Source organism: Thalassophryne amazonica, chromosome 19, assembly GCF_902500255.1.
Source record: "Thalassophryne amazonica chromosome 19, fThaAma1.1, whole genome shotgun sequence".
In the NCBI taxonomy this organism is placed as follows: domain Eukaryota; kingdom Metazoa; phylum Chordata; class Actinopteri; order Batrachoidiformes; family Batrachoididae; genus Thalassophryne; species Thalassophryne amazonica.
In genome coordinates, this window is record NC_047121.1 from 43013643 (window position 1) to 43034170 (window position 20528).

A 20528-nucleotide genomic window follows, 5' to 3' on the forward strand; every position below is an offset into this window, starting at 1 on the left:
GTCACCCAAAACCAAAATGTCATGTTTTTAATGTAAATGAGTGTAAATACTTAATAACAGACATTAAGTGGCGTACTGGTCTAATTACAATAATTAAAAAAAATAGGAAACAAGCAGCATCGGTATAGCCACGCCCACTTCTACCATTGACCTTTTATTTTTTAATTAATTATGTAAAATATACATTTACAACAAATATGGCGTAAATAACAGTTAGTTCTCAAGTTTAACATAGTGCCAAAACAGGCTATTTCAAAACAAAGAAGTAAAAATGAGGGAAAATAAGACAAAAAAAATAGAGAAAAAAGAAACTATCAACGAGGGGTGTTCATAAAGGTTCAGTTCGTTAATCATTAATTCATTTGATATAGTTCTACAGCTTGTTTTTTATCCATACATTTCATGCGTTTGTATTTTGCAAGTAATTACTTTGTTTGCAAATAAAGTTATTTAATAGCAATTAAAAAAAGAAACTCCGCTTCAATTGGCTCTTCGCTCCAGAGGTGTCCACTGATTGGCTGATGTTCCTGTCAAGCAGTCAGTCAGTCACCGCCCCCATACTGCTAGCTGTTTTGAAAATGAAACTAGTGCGTTTTATTTTGGAAAGCTGCGTGAAAACGAAACATACGTTTACTGAATAAAAGCTTGGTTGATATGAAACACCGCGCAAAGGAATGAACCAGCCAAATGGTAAAAGCTTCATGCGACAGAAATGAGAGTTATCTTGTATTTTTTGTGAGAGCGAGAGAGAGAGAGGCAGGCCTGTGCTGCCAAACCACGACAACAACAACAACCCATCACTTCCACCCTGTTGGTTGTGGTGCTGCTGCTTAAATTTACAATTATCCAACAGCTATTTATGAACTTTATATTGTACTTTGCCTGGAAATTCGGGACTCTTTTTAATCCTACATGAGGCAACAATCTCGTTATTTCAGATGGGAATGCTGTACTGGACGGGACGTGCTGAGATTATATTGAGGTAAGTTTGATTCTGTAGCTTACCAGTCTGTGATACAGTGACAAATAAAATAAATCTGTTTGCAGATAACCTAAAATAATAACTTGGAAACTGGTGTTGTGTGTTTCAAGAGTGTTAAACTCACGGCCCGTGGGCCACATATGTCATATGCAGCCTGAACTTCAGATTGGACCCCAAATTAACTGAGAGATTTAATAGAGTTTGTAGATATCATGACTGTAACTATGTGCTGGTAGGTTGTTATTATTACGGCATTGATGTGACATTCTCAATATGTGGCTTGGGAATATTCTAACGTCCTGTCCAGGGTGTACCCCACCTCATGCCCTATGACTGCTGTGGCGTCCTCCCCCGACCCTTAATTGGAGTAAGGGTATAGAAAATGGATGGATGATGCGACACCCTAACATTAGCCTTAATGGCCCAAATAACCCAAATCTTGCAGATATACATAAACCCAAAGAATAAATGTAACAAGAAATGTTGGTTGATATAAAGGGAGTTAAATAAACAAAAAAAAATCTTCCATTAAAGAATCGAGCCCCTGTCTCTCACATGGCAGGTGAAGATACTTGCTACTATTAGTTCCGTTGATTTGGCGAATCCGAAGGTGAGAACTTGTACTTCTGCAACTGGCTGCTCGGTGAAAATTGGCTTGGGCTGTATGGTTTGGTTTTGTCTCTAGCTTGCTTCAGTCAGCCAGCTGATGGCTGCCATTGCCTGGAATGATGATGTTTATACACCAATCTGACCTCAAATGAATCATTGTACATTCCATTGACTTTAGTGATGAGTCGAACCCCTTTGAAAAGTAACCAAATTACATGTATTTGTGCCGAGTTCGGCAACGTTTTCACCGACCAAAAATGGGTAACAGAGGGTACTGAGTCACAGACCATCAATTACAGTGGCTGTTTGAGAATAGCCCCAAGATTTAGAGTTACGGCTGTCAAAACTAACCACTTTGAGTAATATAACCTTTATTATTGTTGCCCGTGGGAATGCTCTAGATGGGCTCTAGATTGGACAGCGTTTATAAAATAGGTAGCTCTCATTTTTCAAGGGTGGTAATAAAATAAACAAATCTTGTATAATAAGTTGGAATGGCATGTGAGTACAGAATGTTTTAGAACAGTTTTTACAAGAATTCAACCCCCCTTTTCCCCCGTTAATTATGTAATTTTTAAAAATGTATTTAGGTTCTTATCACATACAGACTATTGTAGTCATTATTAATATTGTTATTTTTACTTCTATTTTGTCATTTGATTTTTAAATGGACCACAGTGGAAATAAGGGTTTTCATTTTCTTGTCGTCCATGTATTTTTAACATATTTAGAATTATATTATGCACTTACATTGAACGTACTAAATAAAATCACGTACGCATGTACTCATGCTTTTAATATGAAGATGATTTATTGCCCCCTGTTGGAAGTGGTGTGTTAGTCCAGAATGTAATAGCAACGCTAGCTAATATCTGTAGTTTCTCCAGAAATATTAGTCATATCAATGTTCTATTTTGGCAGCATTCATCCTTGACCCAAAATAAATAAGCATACCAAACAGCAATTGTCAGCTCTCCCTGGTTTCTCTGTGATCAAAGGGATACACACGCACACAGAGGCCACATGGCTGTTATAATATAGATAATTTGCCAAGCATGGCTTGCTTTGGTTGTAGGGGTTGATTGTGGCCATTCTAGACCACTGTTATTGTGGTTGGTGTATGTTCCTCACAGTTTGTGAACTGGGTCAAAGTCAGCACGGTGGCTTAGTGGCTAGAACTGTTGCCTTACAGCAAGAAGGTCATGGGATCGATTCCCACCTGTGGCCTTTCTGTGTGAAGTTTGCATGTTCTTCCCATGTTTGTGTGGGTTTCCTCCCGGTGCTCTGGGTTTCCTCCCACATTTAAAGATGTGCAGGTTAGGTGGAATTGCCCAGGTCTCCCTTGCAAAAGAGATCTTGATCTCAAAAGGGCTAATGTGCTTAAATTAAAAATCAAAGTTTTTTTTTTTGTGACCCCCAAATTTGACCATCAAGCACATTTGGTGTCAGTTTGATACTCTAAACCTGTCTCAGCTGCCTAGCAACTTTGTGAATTATTTTGTCTTAATTGGGTGAGAGTTTGTGAGTTCACCAGTTGCACCTTTCAGGCATGTGCCAGAACCGGCTTTACACATTGCAGACAATATGTGCTGTTATTTCTAATGGAGCATATGCATCTGTTCTGTGCATATATCTGCACAGAACAGATGAACCAGACAGGAAATTAACACTCAAAATAAGACATCCCATTTAGACTCCAATTCCCATTATTAATTCAACTTTTCATTATACTCAGTGGGAATAAGAATATTAAAAATGAATAAAATATCTAAAAATAGAAACAATGTAACTACAGAGACTACTTGTCTGTGGTTGAAGCACAACAGTCGGGGGTCCTGTTCAACAAGTACAAAAATGCTCCTCTCCTGAAAAGCTGGAGGGGGATGTTAGGCCATTTTTTTTGACAGAACAAAACGATTGCACAGCTGTGCCTGGTTAAATAAAGTGTAATACCAGGCTGTATCATGTACAAGCTTTTCTGGTACTGCAGATTCAAGATCTTTGTTGTCATTGTGCAAGTACAGCAAATTAGAGCTGTGGTATTCTCAAATGTTTTGGACACACATGCACAATGCAGTGCCTAAAAGGAATAGAATGAGAGTAATAATACCCAAACTTTGACCTGCTGCTGACCCTACTCTGTGCCATAAAGATGTGCTTCCAGTTTTGATCATCTCTCCCTGAAACCCTGTGTTTTTCAGCATGTAGCAGTAGGCTTGTCGACTTAGTGAGCTCAAAGCTTCCATCAGTATGGCACAATTCAGCACAGAATACCAGCGTCTGGAGGCGTCCTACAGCGATTCTCCCCCTGGAGAGGAGAATCTGCTCATGCATGTACCTGAAGGAGCCAAATGTATGGCATGTACACACATTTGCTTTTCCATGTAGTTGTCTAATTTTACTAAATTGTAATGCCTCTTTTGCAGCCCAGTGGCACCACATAGAAAACCTGGACCTGTTTTTCCAGAGAATATCCTTTTGTGTATTTTTGGTTTATAAATGCAATATTGTCAATGACCTTGTGAATTGTGTTTTTGACTTTTGAATGTTGGAAGTTTCATTTAAAAAATACAATTTTAAAATAAAAGAATGAATGTTGAAGTTAACTTCCATAAAGTGAATAATTTCAACTACATTCATAATAATCCTGAACATGTTTTACGTGTATAATCTGCATCAGAAGAATGGATTCACTTGTATGCTGCTGGGCAAGATGTTTGAACTAGTGTAAGTGTCCCACCCATCATAAATGTTTGTTTATCAAGGAATATGATCTAGTGGCATGCTATGGTTTGAGAAACCTGGGGGTTTACCACACATAATTTTTTTATGACATTAAAAAAAAAGTCAGGCTCTCTATGTTAAACTTTGTAAAATTACACCATTTAAAATCACAGGGTAATCAAATCTCTATAACATATTTCCTAAAGGAAACTATCAAAGGCAAAATAATGGGATGCGTAAGTATGGACACCCGATAGTGAAATAACTACTCACTAATCACTTTTATAGCCATTTGTTTTTAAACAAGTTAAGGGGATCGATGCATGAACTTCCAAGTCTTGGAATTAATTTATGTCACTTGTTATTAACTGGGGAACTGTGTTGATTTCTATGATAAACTTGTTTTGAGGAGGGAGTTGTCAAAAATGGAGTGATTATTCAAGGATATTTGTGAGGGAAGCGCCCCATGACATGGTCTTTTGTGGCTGTGTTTGGAAAGATTTTGCATAGTGTAATAGTCAGATGTCTCACCAGTAATAGCTTCATGGTTTATTGAAACTGAGAAGGATTTTCTTGAAAAAAAAAAAGACATACAATTTCAACTACAGAAGGCCAAGAGGCACATGGAAAACTCAAGCTGAGATTTGATCTGTTACTTTTTATCAAATCTTCTCTGTTCCACTCTTACCATGAAATGGTATAACAGAAGTTGGATCATGCACACTTTCTTCAGTCACAGGTGTCTTGGTGTCTTCTCCTCACTGGCTTGCTCAACAGTCACATTTGGCATCTTGAAAATAGATAGATAGAACTTGATTGATCCCTTGGGCAAAGTCCTTCAGGGAAATTAAGGTTCCACTGCAGCACAGCACTAATAAGAACAATAACAGTAAAAAATAATTAAAAATTACAATGCTTATGCATCAGTCTTTTCACTTGTCCAAAGAAAAGCGACAAGGGTAGTGACGCTTTTTTTATATTAAAACAAAGTGCCCATAATTGTGCATTCCATGATTTTGACACATTTATTTAACCTCTAAAACAGGGCAAGTCCCCAAATTTGGGGACTTGCCCTGTTTTGGAACATTTGAACACTCATAACTAACCAATGCTGACACCAACATGCACCTATTATACATCAAAATGTCAAGCGAAGTCTCCTCTACGAAAGTATCCACTTCAATCACATATCAACTAACCACAGCTGAAACACCAAGCAAATAAATACATAAATTGGAATTCAGTTTTTGGGAAAAAACCTCATTTACTCCTACCAGGTATTATTTTACTTTCAATTTTTTGCATCCACAACATCCCCTAGGACCTGTCTTTTAGCTGATCCAAACTTTTGCATTTTTGACCTTGTACAAGCTGAGAAATAAATCATAATGTATGGGTATGTGATTTTGGTGAAATAGGCTTAAGAGGTTAATTTGCACTAGTATGTTGCCTGTGGGAATCCACAGGCTCTAGATTGGGTAATGTTTATGAAATGGGTAGCTGACATTTTTCAAGGGTGGTAATAAATTATGCAAAGTTTCCATAATGAGTTGGGATGGCATGTGAGTCCAGAAGGTTTTTCAAACCTTAGACCTCAACAGTTTTTAGAAGAAGAACTCAGCCCTTTTATTTCCTGTTAATTACATAATTATTGAATGTTAATTTACAGTCTTAATGTGTTTATAAATTGTTTAGGTTCTTATTATCATATACACACTATTATTATCATTATTATTTTATTATATTATTGTTTGTGTTATGGCAATTGCTTTTTAAATGGACCACAATGGAAATAAGTGTTTTCACTTTCTTGTATCATCCTTGTGTTTTTAATATATTAATAATTATATTATGTACTTACATTGAACTTACTGAATAAAATCACGCGCGCACGTACACAGACGGCACTTCGCTTTTAATATATAGATGATTTACCACCCCCTGCTGCAATGGTGTGTGACTCCAGAATGTAATTATCAACGTCCATTGTTCAGTGTTGTTAGCTAATATCTGTAGTTTCTCCAAATCTTTAGTCCTATCAACGTTCCGTTTTGCGTTTACGCACGCACGCACACAGAGGCCACTTGGCTATTAATATGTAGAATATGCCATGTTGTAGAGATTTGTTTTCACTGTGACTTTAAAAGAATAATTTTAGGAAATGTCACATGAAAAAGCCTGAATAATGTTTCATAAATTTGATGTGACTGAAATGAAAGGAAAACCCCAAATGTTTCTAAATATTTGCATCCCACTGTATCTGATTGCATACATTTGATTTCCGTATGTTGTTGCACTGGTGTACTTTAAATATTTTTTCTTTTTTACTTCTTTCTTCCTTGGCTGTCCCGCTTTCTCTCTCTGTGCAGTCAGTTGCTGTTTGTGGTTGGCTTTACAGTGTTCCTCGCTAACTGTGTGGACTATGACATCCTCTTTGCCAATAAGTTTGTCAACCACACCGACTCCTCCAAAGTCACATTACCTGACGCCTTCCTCCCCATCAATGTCTGCAGTGCCCGGTCAGTGTGACGCTTTATTTACTCTGTCATATTTCTTTGTTTGTTTGTAGAGATGCTTAATGTTTAATTTTTGCAGTATGGATTAGCGTGTGTGTAGAGGAGACAGTTAAACGTGTGGTTGTGGGCTGCAACAAAAACACATTGACTTGTATGTCTTAGAAAAAATATTGAAAATCTTGTAGAGTTCCCAATCATATATTGTTGTACAAGAGTGTTCAGAAAGATGTTTTTAATCATCACTGCATTTTTTTCCTTTTTTTTTCTTTGAATAAAATTTTAATTCATGTTATGGTTTGCTGAGCTCAAAGTATATCTTCTTTATGAGACTCGGGAGAAATGGTCAGTTCACAGAAATACCAAAACAGGTAACACAAGAAAAAAAGTCACAGTAGAGAGAACTTTTGTAAGGCTTAGCTTAATATTGTAGATGTGATATCTCAATTATGTCATCAAACAACATTGAATCTGACTTTTTTTTCTTTACATTGTGGAGCATCCTTCTGGCACCTCTAGATTCAGATTCAGAAATGTGTTTTTTGGATCCGATACTGTCACATGAAGTACAGTCAGCACGATGCTGCGTACAAATCAGCATCTGACAAACTGCTGATTGATATACGGGTGATTCTTTAACTACGGGCACTATTGGCCTTGTAAATGTAATTTCCACCACACCATTGCCTTACAATATAAAGCGCCTTGTGGCAACTGTTTGTTGTGATTTGGCACTATATACATGTGCTCTGATGTCACTGTTTATCTCCATAGAAACTACCCAAACAATCTTTCATACAAACTGTTTAAAGGGACATTACAGTGTTGTGGTGGAAATTACGGCAATAGTGTGGGACAACTACATTTTGTTTAAAAAAAATCACAGCAGTTGTATGACATTGAATACCCCAATTATGTTTTGATTATTTTACTGATATTTTATTCAGAGATATTTTAAAACATTAGAAAAAATGTTTCTTTACCATTCATTTTTATCATTGAAGATCAAGTCTGGGTGTGGGACAAGCACAAAACGGCAATATTTGCATATAATGATGCTGAGAAAAGGTGAAAAAGTCAACATAGACTACTAGAACAACTTTCTTAACACACTTTCATTGTAAAGATAACTATAAAAGTGTGAAATTTCCCTTTTTTTTTGTTTTTCATACAATATGATCAAAGGGCATAAAGTGCCCGTAGTCTAAGAATCACCCATACATTTGAAATCATTTTGAAATCTCTCAAGCTCCGTTAGGTTTGTTCAGATCTCTCCAGAGATATTCAAGTCTGGGCTCTGGCTGGGCCACTCGAGGACATTCACAAAGTTGTTCTGAAGGCACTCTTTTGATATCTTGGCTGTGTGCTTAGGGTCATTGTCCTGCTGACAGATGAACCATCACCCCAGTCTGAGGTCAAGAGCGCTCTCGAGCAGGTTTTCCTCCAGTATGTCTCTGTGCATTGCTATAAACCATTTTTCCATCATTCCTGACTTGTCTCCCAGTTCCTGCTGCTGAAAAACATCCCTACAGCATGATGCTGCCACCACCATGCTTCACTGTAGGAATGGTGCCGGGTTTCCTTCAAACATGACACTTGGCGTTAACACCAAAGAGTTCAAACTTTCTCTCATCAGACCAGAGAGAGTTGGGCAGCACGGTGGATTAGTGGTTAGCACTGTTGCCTCACAGCGAGAAGGTCGTGGGTTCAATTCCCGTGGCCTTTCTGTGTGGAGTTTGCATGTTCTCCCCGTGTTTGCGTGGGTTTCCTCCGGGTGCTCCGGTTTCGTCCCACATCTAAAGACATGCGGGTTAGGTGGATTGGACTCTTTAAAATTGTCCGTAGGTGTGTGTGTGGGTGTTTGTCTATTTGTGGCCCTGCGACAGACTGGCGTCCTGTCCTGGGTGTACCCCGCCTCGCGCTCTATGACTGCTGGGATAGGTTCCAGCCCCCCGCGACCCTTAATTGGACTAAGCGGTAGAAGATGAATGAATGAATAGTCTGAGAGTCCTTCAGGTGCTTTTTGGCAAACTCCAGGCAGGCTGCCATGTGCCTTTTACTAAGGAGTGGCTTCCGACTGGCCACTCTACCGTACAGGCCTGATTGGTGGATTGCTGCAGAGATGGTTCTCCTTCTGAAAAGTTTTCCTCTTTCCACAGAGGAATGCTGGACCTGTGACAGAGTGACCATCAGGTTATTGGTCACTTCCGTGACTAAGGCCGTTCTTCCTCAGTCATTCAGTTTAGACGGCCGACCAGCTCTAGGAGGAGTCCTGGTGGATCTGAACTTCCATTTACAGATGATGGAGGCCACTGTGTTCATTGGGAGAAATGTTTCTGTACCCTTCCTCAAATTTGTACCTTGAGACAATCCTATCTCAGAGGTTTACAGACAGGTTTAATTCCTTTGACTTCTGGGATCTTACACTCAACAAAAATATAAACGCAACACTTTTGGTTTTGCTCCCATTTTGTATGAGATGAACTCAAAGATCTAAAACTTTTTCCACATACACAATATCACCATTTCCCTCAAATATTGTTCACAAACCAGTCCAAATCTGTGATAGTGAGCACTTCTCCTTTGCTGAGATAATCCATCCCACCTCACAGGTGTGCCATATCAAGATGCTGATTAGACACCATGATTAGTGCACAGGTGTGCCTTAGACTGCCCACAATAAAAGGCCACTCTGAAAGGTGCAGTTTTGTTTTATTGGGGGGGGGGGATACCAGTCAGTATCTGGTGTGACCACCATTTGCCTCATGCAGTGCAACACATCTCCTTCGCATAGAGTTGATCAGGTTGTCAATAGTGGCCTGTGGAATGTTGGTCCACTCCTCTTCAATGGCTGTGCAAAGTTGCTGGATATTGGCAGGAACTGGTACACGCTGTCGTATATGCCGGTCCAGAGCATCCCAAACATGCTCAATGGGTGACATGTCCGGTGAGTATGCCGGCCGTGCAAGAACTGGGACATTTTCAGCTTCCAAGAATTGTGTACAGATCCTTGCAACATGGGGCCGTGCATTATCCTGCTGCAACATGAGGTGATGTTCTTGGATGTATGGCACAACGATGGGCCTCAAGATCTCGTCACGGTATCTCTGTGCATTCAAAATGCCATCAGTAAAATGCACCTGTGTTCTTTGTCCATAACAGACGCCTGCCCATACCATAACCCCACCGCCACCATGGGCCACTCGATCCACAACATTGACATCAGAAAACCGCTCACCCACACGACGCCACACACGCTGTCTGCCATCTGCCCTGGACAGTGTGAACCGGGATTCATCCGTGAAGAGAACACCTCTCCAACGTGCCAAACGCCAGCGAATGTGAGCATTTGCCCACTCAAGTCGGTTACGACGACGAACTGGAGTCAGGTCGAGACCCCGATGAGGACGACGAGCATGCAGATGAGCTTCCCTGAGACGGTTTTTGACATTTTGTGCAGAAATTCTTTGGTTATGCAAACCGATTGTTTCAGCAGCTGTCCGAGTGGCTGGTCTCAGACGATCTTGGAGGTGAACATGCTGGATGTGGAGGTCCTGGGCCGGTGTGGTTACACGTGGTCTACGGTTGTGAGGCTGGTTGGATGTACTGCCAAATTCTCTGAAACGCCTTTGGAGATGGCTTATGGTAGAGAAATGAACATTCAATACACGAGCAACAGCTCTGGTTGACATTCCTACTGTCAGCATGCCAATTGCACGCTCCCTCAAATCTTGCGACATCTGTGGCATTGTGCTGTGTGATAAAACTGCACCATTCAGAGTGGTCTTTTATTGTGGGCAGTCTAAGGCACACCTGTGCACTAATCATGGTGTCTAATCAGCATCTTGATATGGCACACCTGTGAGGTGGGATGGATTTTTTATTTTTTAATAAATTTTCAAAAATCTCAGCCATAAAAAATCTCCAGTTTTTCCACATTGTCATTATGCCGTATTGTGTGTAGAAGTTTGAGGGGGAAAATAAATAATTTCATCCATTTTTGAATAAGGCTGTAACATAAAAAAATGTTAAAGTGCAGTGCTGTGAATACTTTGTGGATGCAGAGTATATTGCCAGATTTTACTCATTCATCATTCCTTTTGTGTTAAACTACTCTCATTTCAGCTTTATCATATCTCTAGTAACAGTGAGTTGGAAGTCTGGAAGTATTTGCAGGTGCTGTGTGTCGCTGTATTCACCCAGTTATGGAACTGCTTTTTTTTTTTTTTTTTTTTTGGTAACTGTAAACTGAAGTATTTAAAATATTCTCTCCAAGAATCCGAGACAATGCATTTGTCATGTTTGTGCTGATGATTTCTGGAGTGTTTTGGCTGCATCGCCTGGTTAAATTCATCTACAATGTCTGCTGCTACTGGGAGATCAGATCCTTCTACATCAGCGCACTCAAGATGACCATGGTGAGAGGACCATCATTTTGTCGGGATTTTTTTTTTTTTTTTAGGGAGACTTTAGATATAGTTTGTGATAAAAAGGAATCAATTACTATGAATCCACTTATCTTTTTTTTTCTTCTTCTTTTTATTCCCCAGTCAGAGTTGCCTTATGCATCATGGCAGGAAGTTCAAGCTAGGATAGTGGAGATCCAGAAGGAGCATCAGATCTGTATCCACAAAAAGGAATTAACAGAACTTGACATTTATCATCGCATCCTACGCTTTAAAAACTACATGGTTTGTGATAAAATTTCTGTTACACAGCTTTTAATTATGATTTGTTGGTGTCTTCATGAAACAAACCTCAAAAGCCTGCTTCCTGTACGTTTTTAGGTTGCCATGGTGAATAAGTCACTCCTTCCTGTGCGATTTCGTCTTCCTTTACTTGGAGAGTACGTCTTCTATACTCGTGGTCTGAAGTACAACTTTGAACTAATTTTCTTTTGGGGCCCAGGTGTGTTTGAGGTCTTATTTTATATATGTATGTATATTACATACATGCCGCTAGATTTGATTGTTTTACTGTTCAAGTAAACTTAGACTGATCAGCCATAACATTTTGATCACTGACAGATGAAGTGAAAGCGAATTGTCTGTTACAGTGGCACCTGTCAGAGGGTGGGGTATATCAGGCAGCAAGTTAACATTTTGTTCTTGAAATTGATGGGTTGGAAGCAGGAAAACTGGAGCCTCACAGAGATTTGAGTGACTTTGACAAGTACCTAATTGTGATTGCTCAAGAAATAGGCCAGTACCAAAGTGGGGCCTCCATCATATTAAGCAGGTGGTCACAGTGTTATAGCTGTTTGGTGTAGGTCTGAGTGCACTATATTTTCATGTCACTGTGTTCATGTCTAGCCTGTGTCTCCTGCAGGTTCTCTATTTGAGAATGAGTGGAGCCTGAAATCGGAGTATAAACGAGGAGGAAATAGGCTTGAACTGGCAGACAGGTTAGCCTCTCGTATCCTCTGGATTGGCATTGCCAATCTGCTGCTCTGTCCAGTCATTCTGGTGTGGCAGATTCTCTACGCCTTCTTTAGTTACACAGAGGTAATTGATTCACAAATGTGTCCGAAGTATGGAAAACCTTCTATCAAAAATACAAACAGGTTTGCTTTTATGTCTAGGTGATTAAGAGGGAGCCTGGTTCTCTAGGAGCAAGATGCTGGTCTCTCTATGGTCGTTGTTACCTCCGCCACTTCAATGAGTTGGACCATGAACTCATGTCACGCCTTAGCAAGGGCTACAAGGTGAGAGTGAAATGTTATTCTGGTTTTATGTACACACTTATTTATTATCCCCAATTTTATTTTGTCATTGTACGAGGTCTGTTAGAAAAGTATCCGACCTTTTTATTTTTTTCAAAAACCATATGGATTTGAATCACGTGTGATTGCATCAGACAAGCTTGAACCTTTGTGCGCATGTGTGAGTTTTTTCATGCCTGTCGGTTGCGTCATTCGCCTGTGAGCAGGCTTTGTGTGAGCACTGGTCCACCCCCTCGTCGTTTTTTTATTGCGAATAAATGTCTGAACGATTTGGAGCTTTGCTGCATCAATTTTTTTCCAGAAACTGAGAGACCTCCAGGTGGACACCGTTCGGAAAATTAATATGGCTTTCAGGGACGATTTTATGGGGATTATACAGATTAAGGAGTGTTACTGCCGCTTTAAGGACAGCCCACAACTGCTGAGAGCGCGCCGATCGACATGCTCAGACCCCCGCTGAAACAACAGATAATTTCCAACGTGAAGGCTTTGTTGATCCGGGACGTCGTCAGAGAGAAAGAGACCCACCTTATGTCAAAAGTGATTTATGGCCCTGTCAGCCAATCAGAATCGACTATGTCACTAAGCCCCGCCCCCCGTTATGACATCACAGCCAATCAGAATCGATGATGTCACTATGTCCTGCCCCTAAGCCCCTCCCCTAGTCCCGCCTCCAAGCCCCGCCCCCTATGACGTCAAAGCCAATCAGAATCAATGACATCACTATGCCCCGCCCCTGACCCCGCCCCAGCTCCTCCCCTAGCCCCACCCCAAGCTCCTCCCCTAACCCCGCCCCAAGCACCGCCTCTAAGCCCTACCTCTCCTCCCACCCGGGTCTAATATTTTAATGTCATTTTATTTCATGAATTAAAGAACGATTAAAAATACCTAGATCTTTTTAATGTATTAAAGAATTAACTAATTCTGAAATAATTAAACATAAATCAGTGTCTATTATTTAATATCCCTTTAATATTTTTAATTCTTAAATTAAAGCGCGTCCTTTTATGGTTTTTAATGCCTCAATTAAAGAAGGAATAAAAAATACCGTATCTTATGCATAATTATGGGAGGTTTTCTTCAATTTAGTGATTAAACACGAATATTTTAATACGCCTTTAATATTTCTTAATTCTTAAATTGTCGCGTTTCCTTTTCTGTTTTTTTTATTCGTAAATTAAAGAAGGGAAACAAATAGCCGTCTCTCACGGCTGTAAGTCTTTGCAGCAAGACGGTCAAATACCCACGCATAGAGCTGCTCGCGGAAACATGACCCCATGGCTGTAATACCTGTTGCAGACGCTAGCTGTGTCTGTGTGTGTGTGCGTGCGTGCGTGTGTGTGTGTGTGTTTCGGAGGCGTGTGTGTGTGTGTGTGTGTGTGCGCGTGTGTGTGTGTCAGGCCAGATGGTCTTTTATAACATAGTAGAGAAGCGTTCGTCGCGCTTGTTTGAAGGCTGAAAAAACAAAGCTCCTTCTCACTCACGCCAAATGGTGTTTTTAGAGCAAAAGGTGCCAGTAAGTGTTTTTCACAATAACCTCGTTTGAAAAACAATTTACCCTTTTCAACAATATTATAGGAAAGAACACAGGCTGTATAAGGTTTGGAATATGTGCTTTATTACATTCATTAAAGTCACACACAGAGAAAAAAGCAATTGTTCATGTTTATTAAACACAGCATACGTTAAGAAAAAAGGTATTTGTTCCAGTTACCTGAAGAAAAAAAGCATATACGTTCATGTTTATTAAACACAACATACATGAAAGAAAACATTAAGAAAAAGTACTTGTTCCAGTTACCTGAAGAAAAAAGCATATGTTCATGGTTATTAAACACAAATTTGGTCCACTTACATGAAGAAAAAAGCATACGTTCATGTTTATTAAAGGGTAACCATCAGGCTGTCGCGGTAAATTAGCTGATAGATTATTATGTCTCCAGCTGCGTATAATAAACTCAAGTCTGCTCAAAGCCACTTTTTTAAGGCAACAAGTTTGCATATTTTTTTTGTAAAGTCAACTTATTATATTTTACACATTTTGGGATTCAAACATCAAATCCTTATCTCAACACTTCACGGTAACGTTCACATGCCAGCAGCTTGGATGTTAAGTCCTAAATCTAAACATTTTCTTTGCTCACTTGTATCGCTGCAAGTTCCTGCTTTACCACCTCATTCTGACCAAGAAACATCTGAAGTGGGTCAAAAAATAACTGAAACTGTTCTTGAAAGCAGCTTTCTCCTGGTTAGTTTTTAATACACCCTGAAGACATCAAGATTCTCTGATCAGATTTCTTGGGAGACTTTCCAAAAGGGAAACATCTATTGTTTTAATATGAAAATCAGCCGTGAGCATTTTATGTCAAGTGTTCCCTGAAAATCACAGATAACTGAATGACGGAGAACTGAAGCAACAACTTTGAAGTTTCAAATAAAACAGGGTTCATCAGCATTTTCTGGTTTATCAGAATCTGAATCAGAACAGCTTTTAATGGCCAAGTATCCACAGAATACATGGAATTTGACTTTGGTTTGAGCCGCACTCTCTCTGTACACTGTAAATGCATGCTAACATACAAACGAATTAAGTTAACCAGACTCAGTTTTCAAGCTGTAGCTTCAAGAAAATTAAGTTGACCTGAATATGATGAATGAACAAAACTATTTTGAGAATTAAGCCGTCACTTGCTGGATGCTCACAGTAAATACATTACTGTAATTTAATTTTTTCAGTACAGCAAAATAAACAAGTTACTGTAATCTAGATTTTAAGTGTATTTGAGTACTGCACACTCGCAATAATTAAGGTAATCAAATCTGCTTCAAGACAACATAAATTACTTTGTAAGGGAGCAAGTTTGCATTTTTGGATTATTTTCATTTTTTAGTAAAGTCAACTTATTATATTTTACAGTGTAAGGCATGTAGAAATACCCTAAACAGCGAATAATCCGCAGTAAAATTTGTACGTGTTTTTAAAAACCGCTTGTAATTATGAAGAAACTAGGTTAGCTAACAACTGCTACAGAAAGGTGAACATTTATTAAAATGAATCTGAAATACACGAGTTGACCAACATCACGAGGGTAAGAGTTCTAATGTTAAAACTCACTGTTGTTACTCCGCTGTTTTATGATTTGTAAAAGGCTGCACCAGGCACTTGAAAATTGCACATTTCCGACCAATTCTGTCAAAAAAACATTAACAGCCTGGGAGCCGACACACTGCTGTCAGTGTGACAAGAGGAAAGTGTGTCATGTAGAATCTTTGCATTTGTTCAGAGCGTATAATTATAAATCTCAAGTCGTTTTAACGGATAAAGATTTAAATGCGGTTGTTTTGCAGAAGTTCCATTGAAAACACACAGAAGCTGTAATTTTTACAATTCACACGCCGTATCTTTGATTGAAACAGTCGGTGGTCATTTATTGAGAAATCTAACTGGCGGAGGGTTTTACGCTTTAAACGCTTATTTGGTTGTGAAAAGCTCCACAAAAACCTATACTTTTCGAGCTGATGCTGACTGCATAAAGTTTTGGCTGAGTGGGGAAACGTCTGACATTATTCTTCTTCTTCTTCTCGTTAAACCAGATTAAACTTTTTATGCATCGCAATTATTCTCTCTCAAAAACATTCATTAATACCAGTCCAAAATATCCTCGAATCTCCGGGCATCTTGCAGGAGCGACGGTCACGTCTCGCCACAAACTGAAAGAAAAGATGCGACTTATTAAATATTTAGCCTACACTTTAAAAAAAACGTCATGATGTGATTTTTTTTCTTCTTACCGTGTAACACGAGTCCGTCCCCGCGGCGCCCTGTTGACGGTTCGACAGACCTCCGTCGGTTATAATCAATCAATCAATCAATTTTTTTTTATATAGCGCCAAATCACAACAAACAGTTGCCCCAAGGCGCTTTATATTGTAAGGCAAGGCCATACAATAATTATGTAAAACCCCAACGGTCAAAACGACCCCCTGTGAGCAAGCACTTGGCTACAGTGGGAAGGAAAAACTCCCTTTTAACAGGAAGAAACCTCCAGCCGAACCAGGCTCAGGGAGGGGCAGTCTTCTGCTGGGACTGGTTGGGGCTGAGGGAGAGAACCAGGAAAAAGACATGCTGTGGAGGGAAGCAGAGATCGATCACTAATGATTAAATGCAGAGTGGTGCATACAGAGCAAAAAGAGAAAGAAACAGTGCATCATGGGAACCCCCCAGCAGTCTACGTCTATAGCAGCATAACTAAGGGATGGTTCAGGGTCACCTGATCCAGCCCTAACTATAAGCTTTAGCAAAAAGGAAAGTTTTAAGCCTAATCTTAAAAGTAGAGAGGGTGTCTGTCTCCCTGATCTGAATTGGAAGCTGGTTCCACAGGAGAGGAGCCTGAAAGCTGAAGGCTCTGCCTCCCATTCTACTCTTACAAACCCTAGGAACTACAAGTAAGCCTGCAGTCTGAGAGTGAAGCGCTCTATTGGGGTGATATGGTACTACGAGGTCCCTAAGATAAGATGGGACCTGATTATTCAAAACCTTATAAGTAAGAAGAAGAATTTTAAATTCTATTCTAGAATTAACAGGAAGCCAATGAAGAGAGGCCAATATGGGTGAGATATGCTCTCTCCTTCTAGTCCCCGTCAGTACTCTAGCTGCAGCATTTTGAATTAACTGAAGGCTTTTTAGGGAACTTTTAGGACAACCTGATAATAATGAATTACAATAGTCCAGCCTAGAGGAAATAAATGCATGAATTAGTTTTTCAGCATCACTCTGAGACAAGACCTTTCTGATTTTAGAGGTATTGCGTAAATGCAAAAAAGCAGTCCTACATATTTGTTTAATATGCGCTTTGAATGACATATCCTGATCAAAAATGACTCCAAGATTTCTCACAGTATTACTAGAGGTCAGGGTAATGCCATCCAGAGTAAGGATCTGGTTAGACACCATGTTTCTAAGATTTGTGGGGCCAAGTACAATAACTTCAGTTTTATCTGAGTTTAAAAGCAGGAAAATTAGAGGTCATCCATGTCTTTATGTCTGTAAGACAATCCTGCAGTTTAGCTAATTGGTGTGTGTCCTCTGGCTTCATGGATAGATAAAGCTGGGTATCATCTGCGTAACAATGAAAATTTAAGCAATACCGTCTAATAATACTGCCTAAGGGAAGCATATATAAGTGAATAAAATTGGTCCTAGCACAGAACCTTGTGGAACTCCATAATTAACTTTAGTCTGTGAAGAAGATTCCCCATTTACATGAACAAATTGTAATCTATTAGACAAATATGATTCAAACCACCGCAGCGCAGTGCCTTTAATACCTATGGCATGCTCTAATCTCTGTAATAAAATTTTATGGTCAACAGTATCAAAAGCAGCACTGAGGTCTAACAGAACAAGCACAGAGATGAGTCCACTGTCCAAGGCCATAAGAAGATCATTTGTAACCTTCACTAATGCTGTTTCTGTACTATGATGAATTCTAAAACCTGACTGAAACTCTTCAAATAGACCATTCCTCTGCAGATGATCAGTTAGCTGTTTTACAACTACCCTTTCAAGAATTTTTGAGAGAAAAGGAAGGTTGGAGATTGGCCTATAATTAGCTAAGATAGCTGGGTCAAGTGATGGCTTTTTAAGTAATGGTTTAATTACTGCCACCTTAAAAAACATAACACACCAGCTCCGCGTTATTAACCTGTATTTTTAATATAAATGAGATTTCAGAGGGTTTACTACATCTCTGCTGCTGTGTCTGGGGGAAAAAACTTGATTAAACAGTGTTAAATAAACTCCTAACAGAATATCCACAAACTGTAACACAGACCATACTTATTAATGAAATATTTACACTTTACAAAGTTATGAGCTGATTTTCTTACGTCATAAAGGAGAGTCTGTCCCTGATGCGTCGTGTCGTCTAAATGATCCTCTGGGGTTAATTTGTCAGGCCGAATTCTTCTGCTCCATCAGAATAAACTTTTCTCACCGTGGGGCTCTATATCTAACAAAAAAACATCATTTAAAAAATGTTTTTACCGCCGAGGATCTTTTTAAAAAAAAAAAAACAGAAGCATTTCTATCAAAAGATTACTTAATTCACTTGCCGTGAAAGACTTTCGCACTCTGAAGAAAAAGAAAACTTCATCCCGAGAGAATGAATGTCTGCTCCGGTCAGCGGTCAGCGGCTGGAATGAAGGAAAAACACTGCAGCAGGAGGCGGGACAGGAAAACTGGACCAGCCTCCGGATTTAGCCTGACACCTTGGACCGAGGGACACAGCAGGACCTCATAGAAATATTGCTTCAAACGGGATCTGTGACGCTGGCCCGGTTTGTCAAAAGAGGTGCGACCTTTTGCACTAAACACCCCAAATACACACAGGCACACACTTTTAAGACGCAAATATCCCCAGCCCCGCGCGTGTAGTGGTCCCATATTATGAACAAAAGTGGATGGATTGCAAAGTCATGACGGATAATACAGAAATAGTGGACCTTTTAATAGTTGCACTAAAAGAATAAAACGCTACTCACAGGAGAATTAGTTTTCCCAGCTTCAGCCTGTCTTATTCCAGACATGTCAGAAACCACATGAACAAAACATCTACTTATCTTTAACACCAAAGAGATTTAAATATATCCGTACATACATATGTACATACTCATATTTTTTCCCATTTCTATTTCCATGTTTCCTTTTTGTGAATATTTACAAATAAAATAAAGGTCACTGCGTGTATTAAATATATATCAGCGCCACCGGGGTGTCGTACCAAGATGTGCTGTCTTTATACACCGAAAATACTATCGCAAACGATGATCTGGTTTCTGATTTTGTGAAAAGATATCGTAATTGCCTTAAGAAAAGGGGCAATACCTCCTGTATCCAGCTACAAGGACCTTCGCACACTTTTAAATGCTGTGACAGCTTGTGTTAACCTTTGATCCTAATTTTTTTTTTAATGTTTTTTCACGTGAAAATGTAACCCCTGTCTTAGGACAACCTCCCGATCATACCTTTTAAAGTTTTATCGCGTTTGCACGCTTTAAAACATTGTTATTAAGTACAGAAAGAAGTGTTAATCTTTGATCCTAAATTTTTTTAATGTTTTTTTTTCACCTGAAAATGGGTTGGATGTGTGAGAGCGGCCTTCCGATCATACCTTTAAAGTTTATACCCGCGTTTGGATAATTTAAAACGTCGTTATTAAGCGCAGAAAGAAGCGTTGACCTTTGACCTTGAATTTTTTATGTGCGTTTTTTTGTGAAAAAATGCTTCTGGTGTGTTTGAGAACGCTCTCCCGATCATACCTTTAAAGTTTACCGCGTTTGGACGCGTTTAAAAATTGTCACGGCTCGTGTTAATCTTTGATCCTAAAATTTTTTAATGTTGTTTTTTGGCTGAAAACGGACTGGATGTGTTGAGAGCGGCCTCCCGATCATACCTTTAAAGTTTTATCGCGTATGCACGCGTTTAAATATTGTCCCTCACATAAAACATGTTCAAGCTAAAATATCTAAAAATATTTCTAGTACCCTCAACAAAGCAAAAATATTTATTGAATTACATAGCTCTACATATTATATATCATTCACTTGTTTCGCCATATCTGAATTACTGCGTGGACGTTTGAGGCAACATTTACAAATCCTCACTTTGACCATTACCTTTATGATACCTTGTCAGTATTCATGACAGCCAATTAAGCAGTGTCTTTACTATAACCTTGATTAGCAATTTTAATGTGTATTCTTTATTCTATACAACATATAGCCTATTGAAATGATGTAGTTAACTAAGGTGCAGCAATACAAATTCTATGGAAAAGAAGAGACTTACATGATTAATTATAACATTTATTAAAATAAGGGATTACTTTCATCAATCAGCAACTCCGTCACTACATAAACGGAAAGTTCACCCCTTAAAAGTTAAAATTCAGCCAAAAGAGGGGCACCTATTCTCGTT

At 39.2% G+C, this 20528-nt stretch overlaps 1 protein-coding gene across 1 annotated transcript in view; it reads left to right on the forward strand.

The window, feature by feature from the left end:
- The first annotated feature begins 541 nt into the window (after positions 1 to 541).
- atg9a (ATG9 autophagy related 9 homolog A (S. cerevisiae)) overlaps positions 542 to 20528 on the forward strand; it is a 40398-nt gene continuing 20411 nt past the window's right edge. The window contains 11 exon segments of the mRNA XM_034195318.1: positions 542 to 690; positions 939 to 982; positions 3793 to 3944; positions 4018 to 4061; positions 4254 to 4318; positions 6685 to 6834; positions 11105 to 11246; positions 11379 to 11519; positions 11616 to 11736; positions 12157 to 12332; positions 12410 to 12532. Of these exon segments, the coding sequence (XP_034051209.1) occupies positions 3842 to 3944; positions 4018 to 4061; positions 4254 to 4318; positions 6685 to 6834; positions 11105 to 11246; positions 11379 to 11519; positions 11616 to 11736; positions 12157 to 12332; positions 12410 to 12532 (1065 nt within the window). The 5' untranslated portion in view covers positions 542 to 690; positions 939 to 982; positions 3793 to 3841.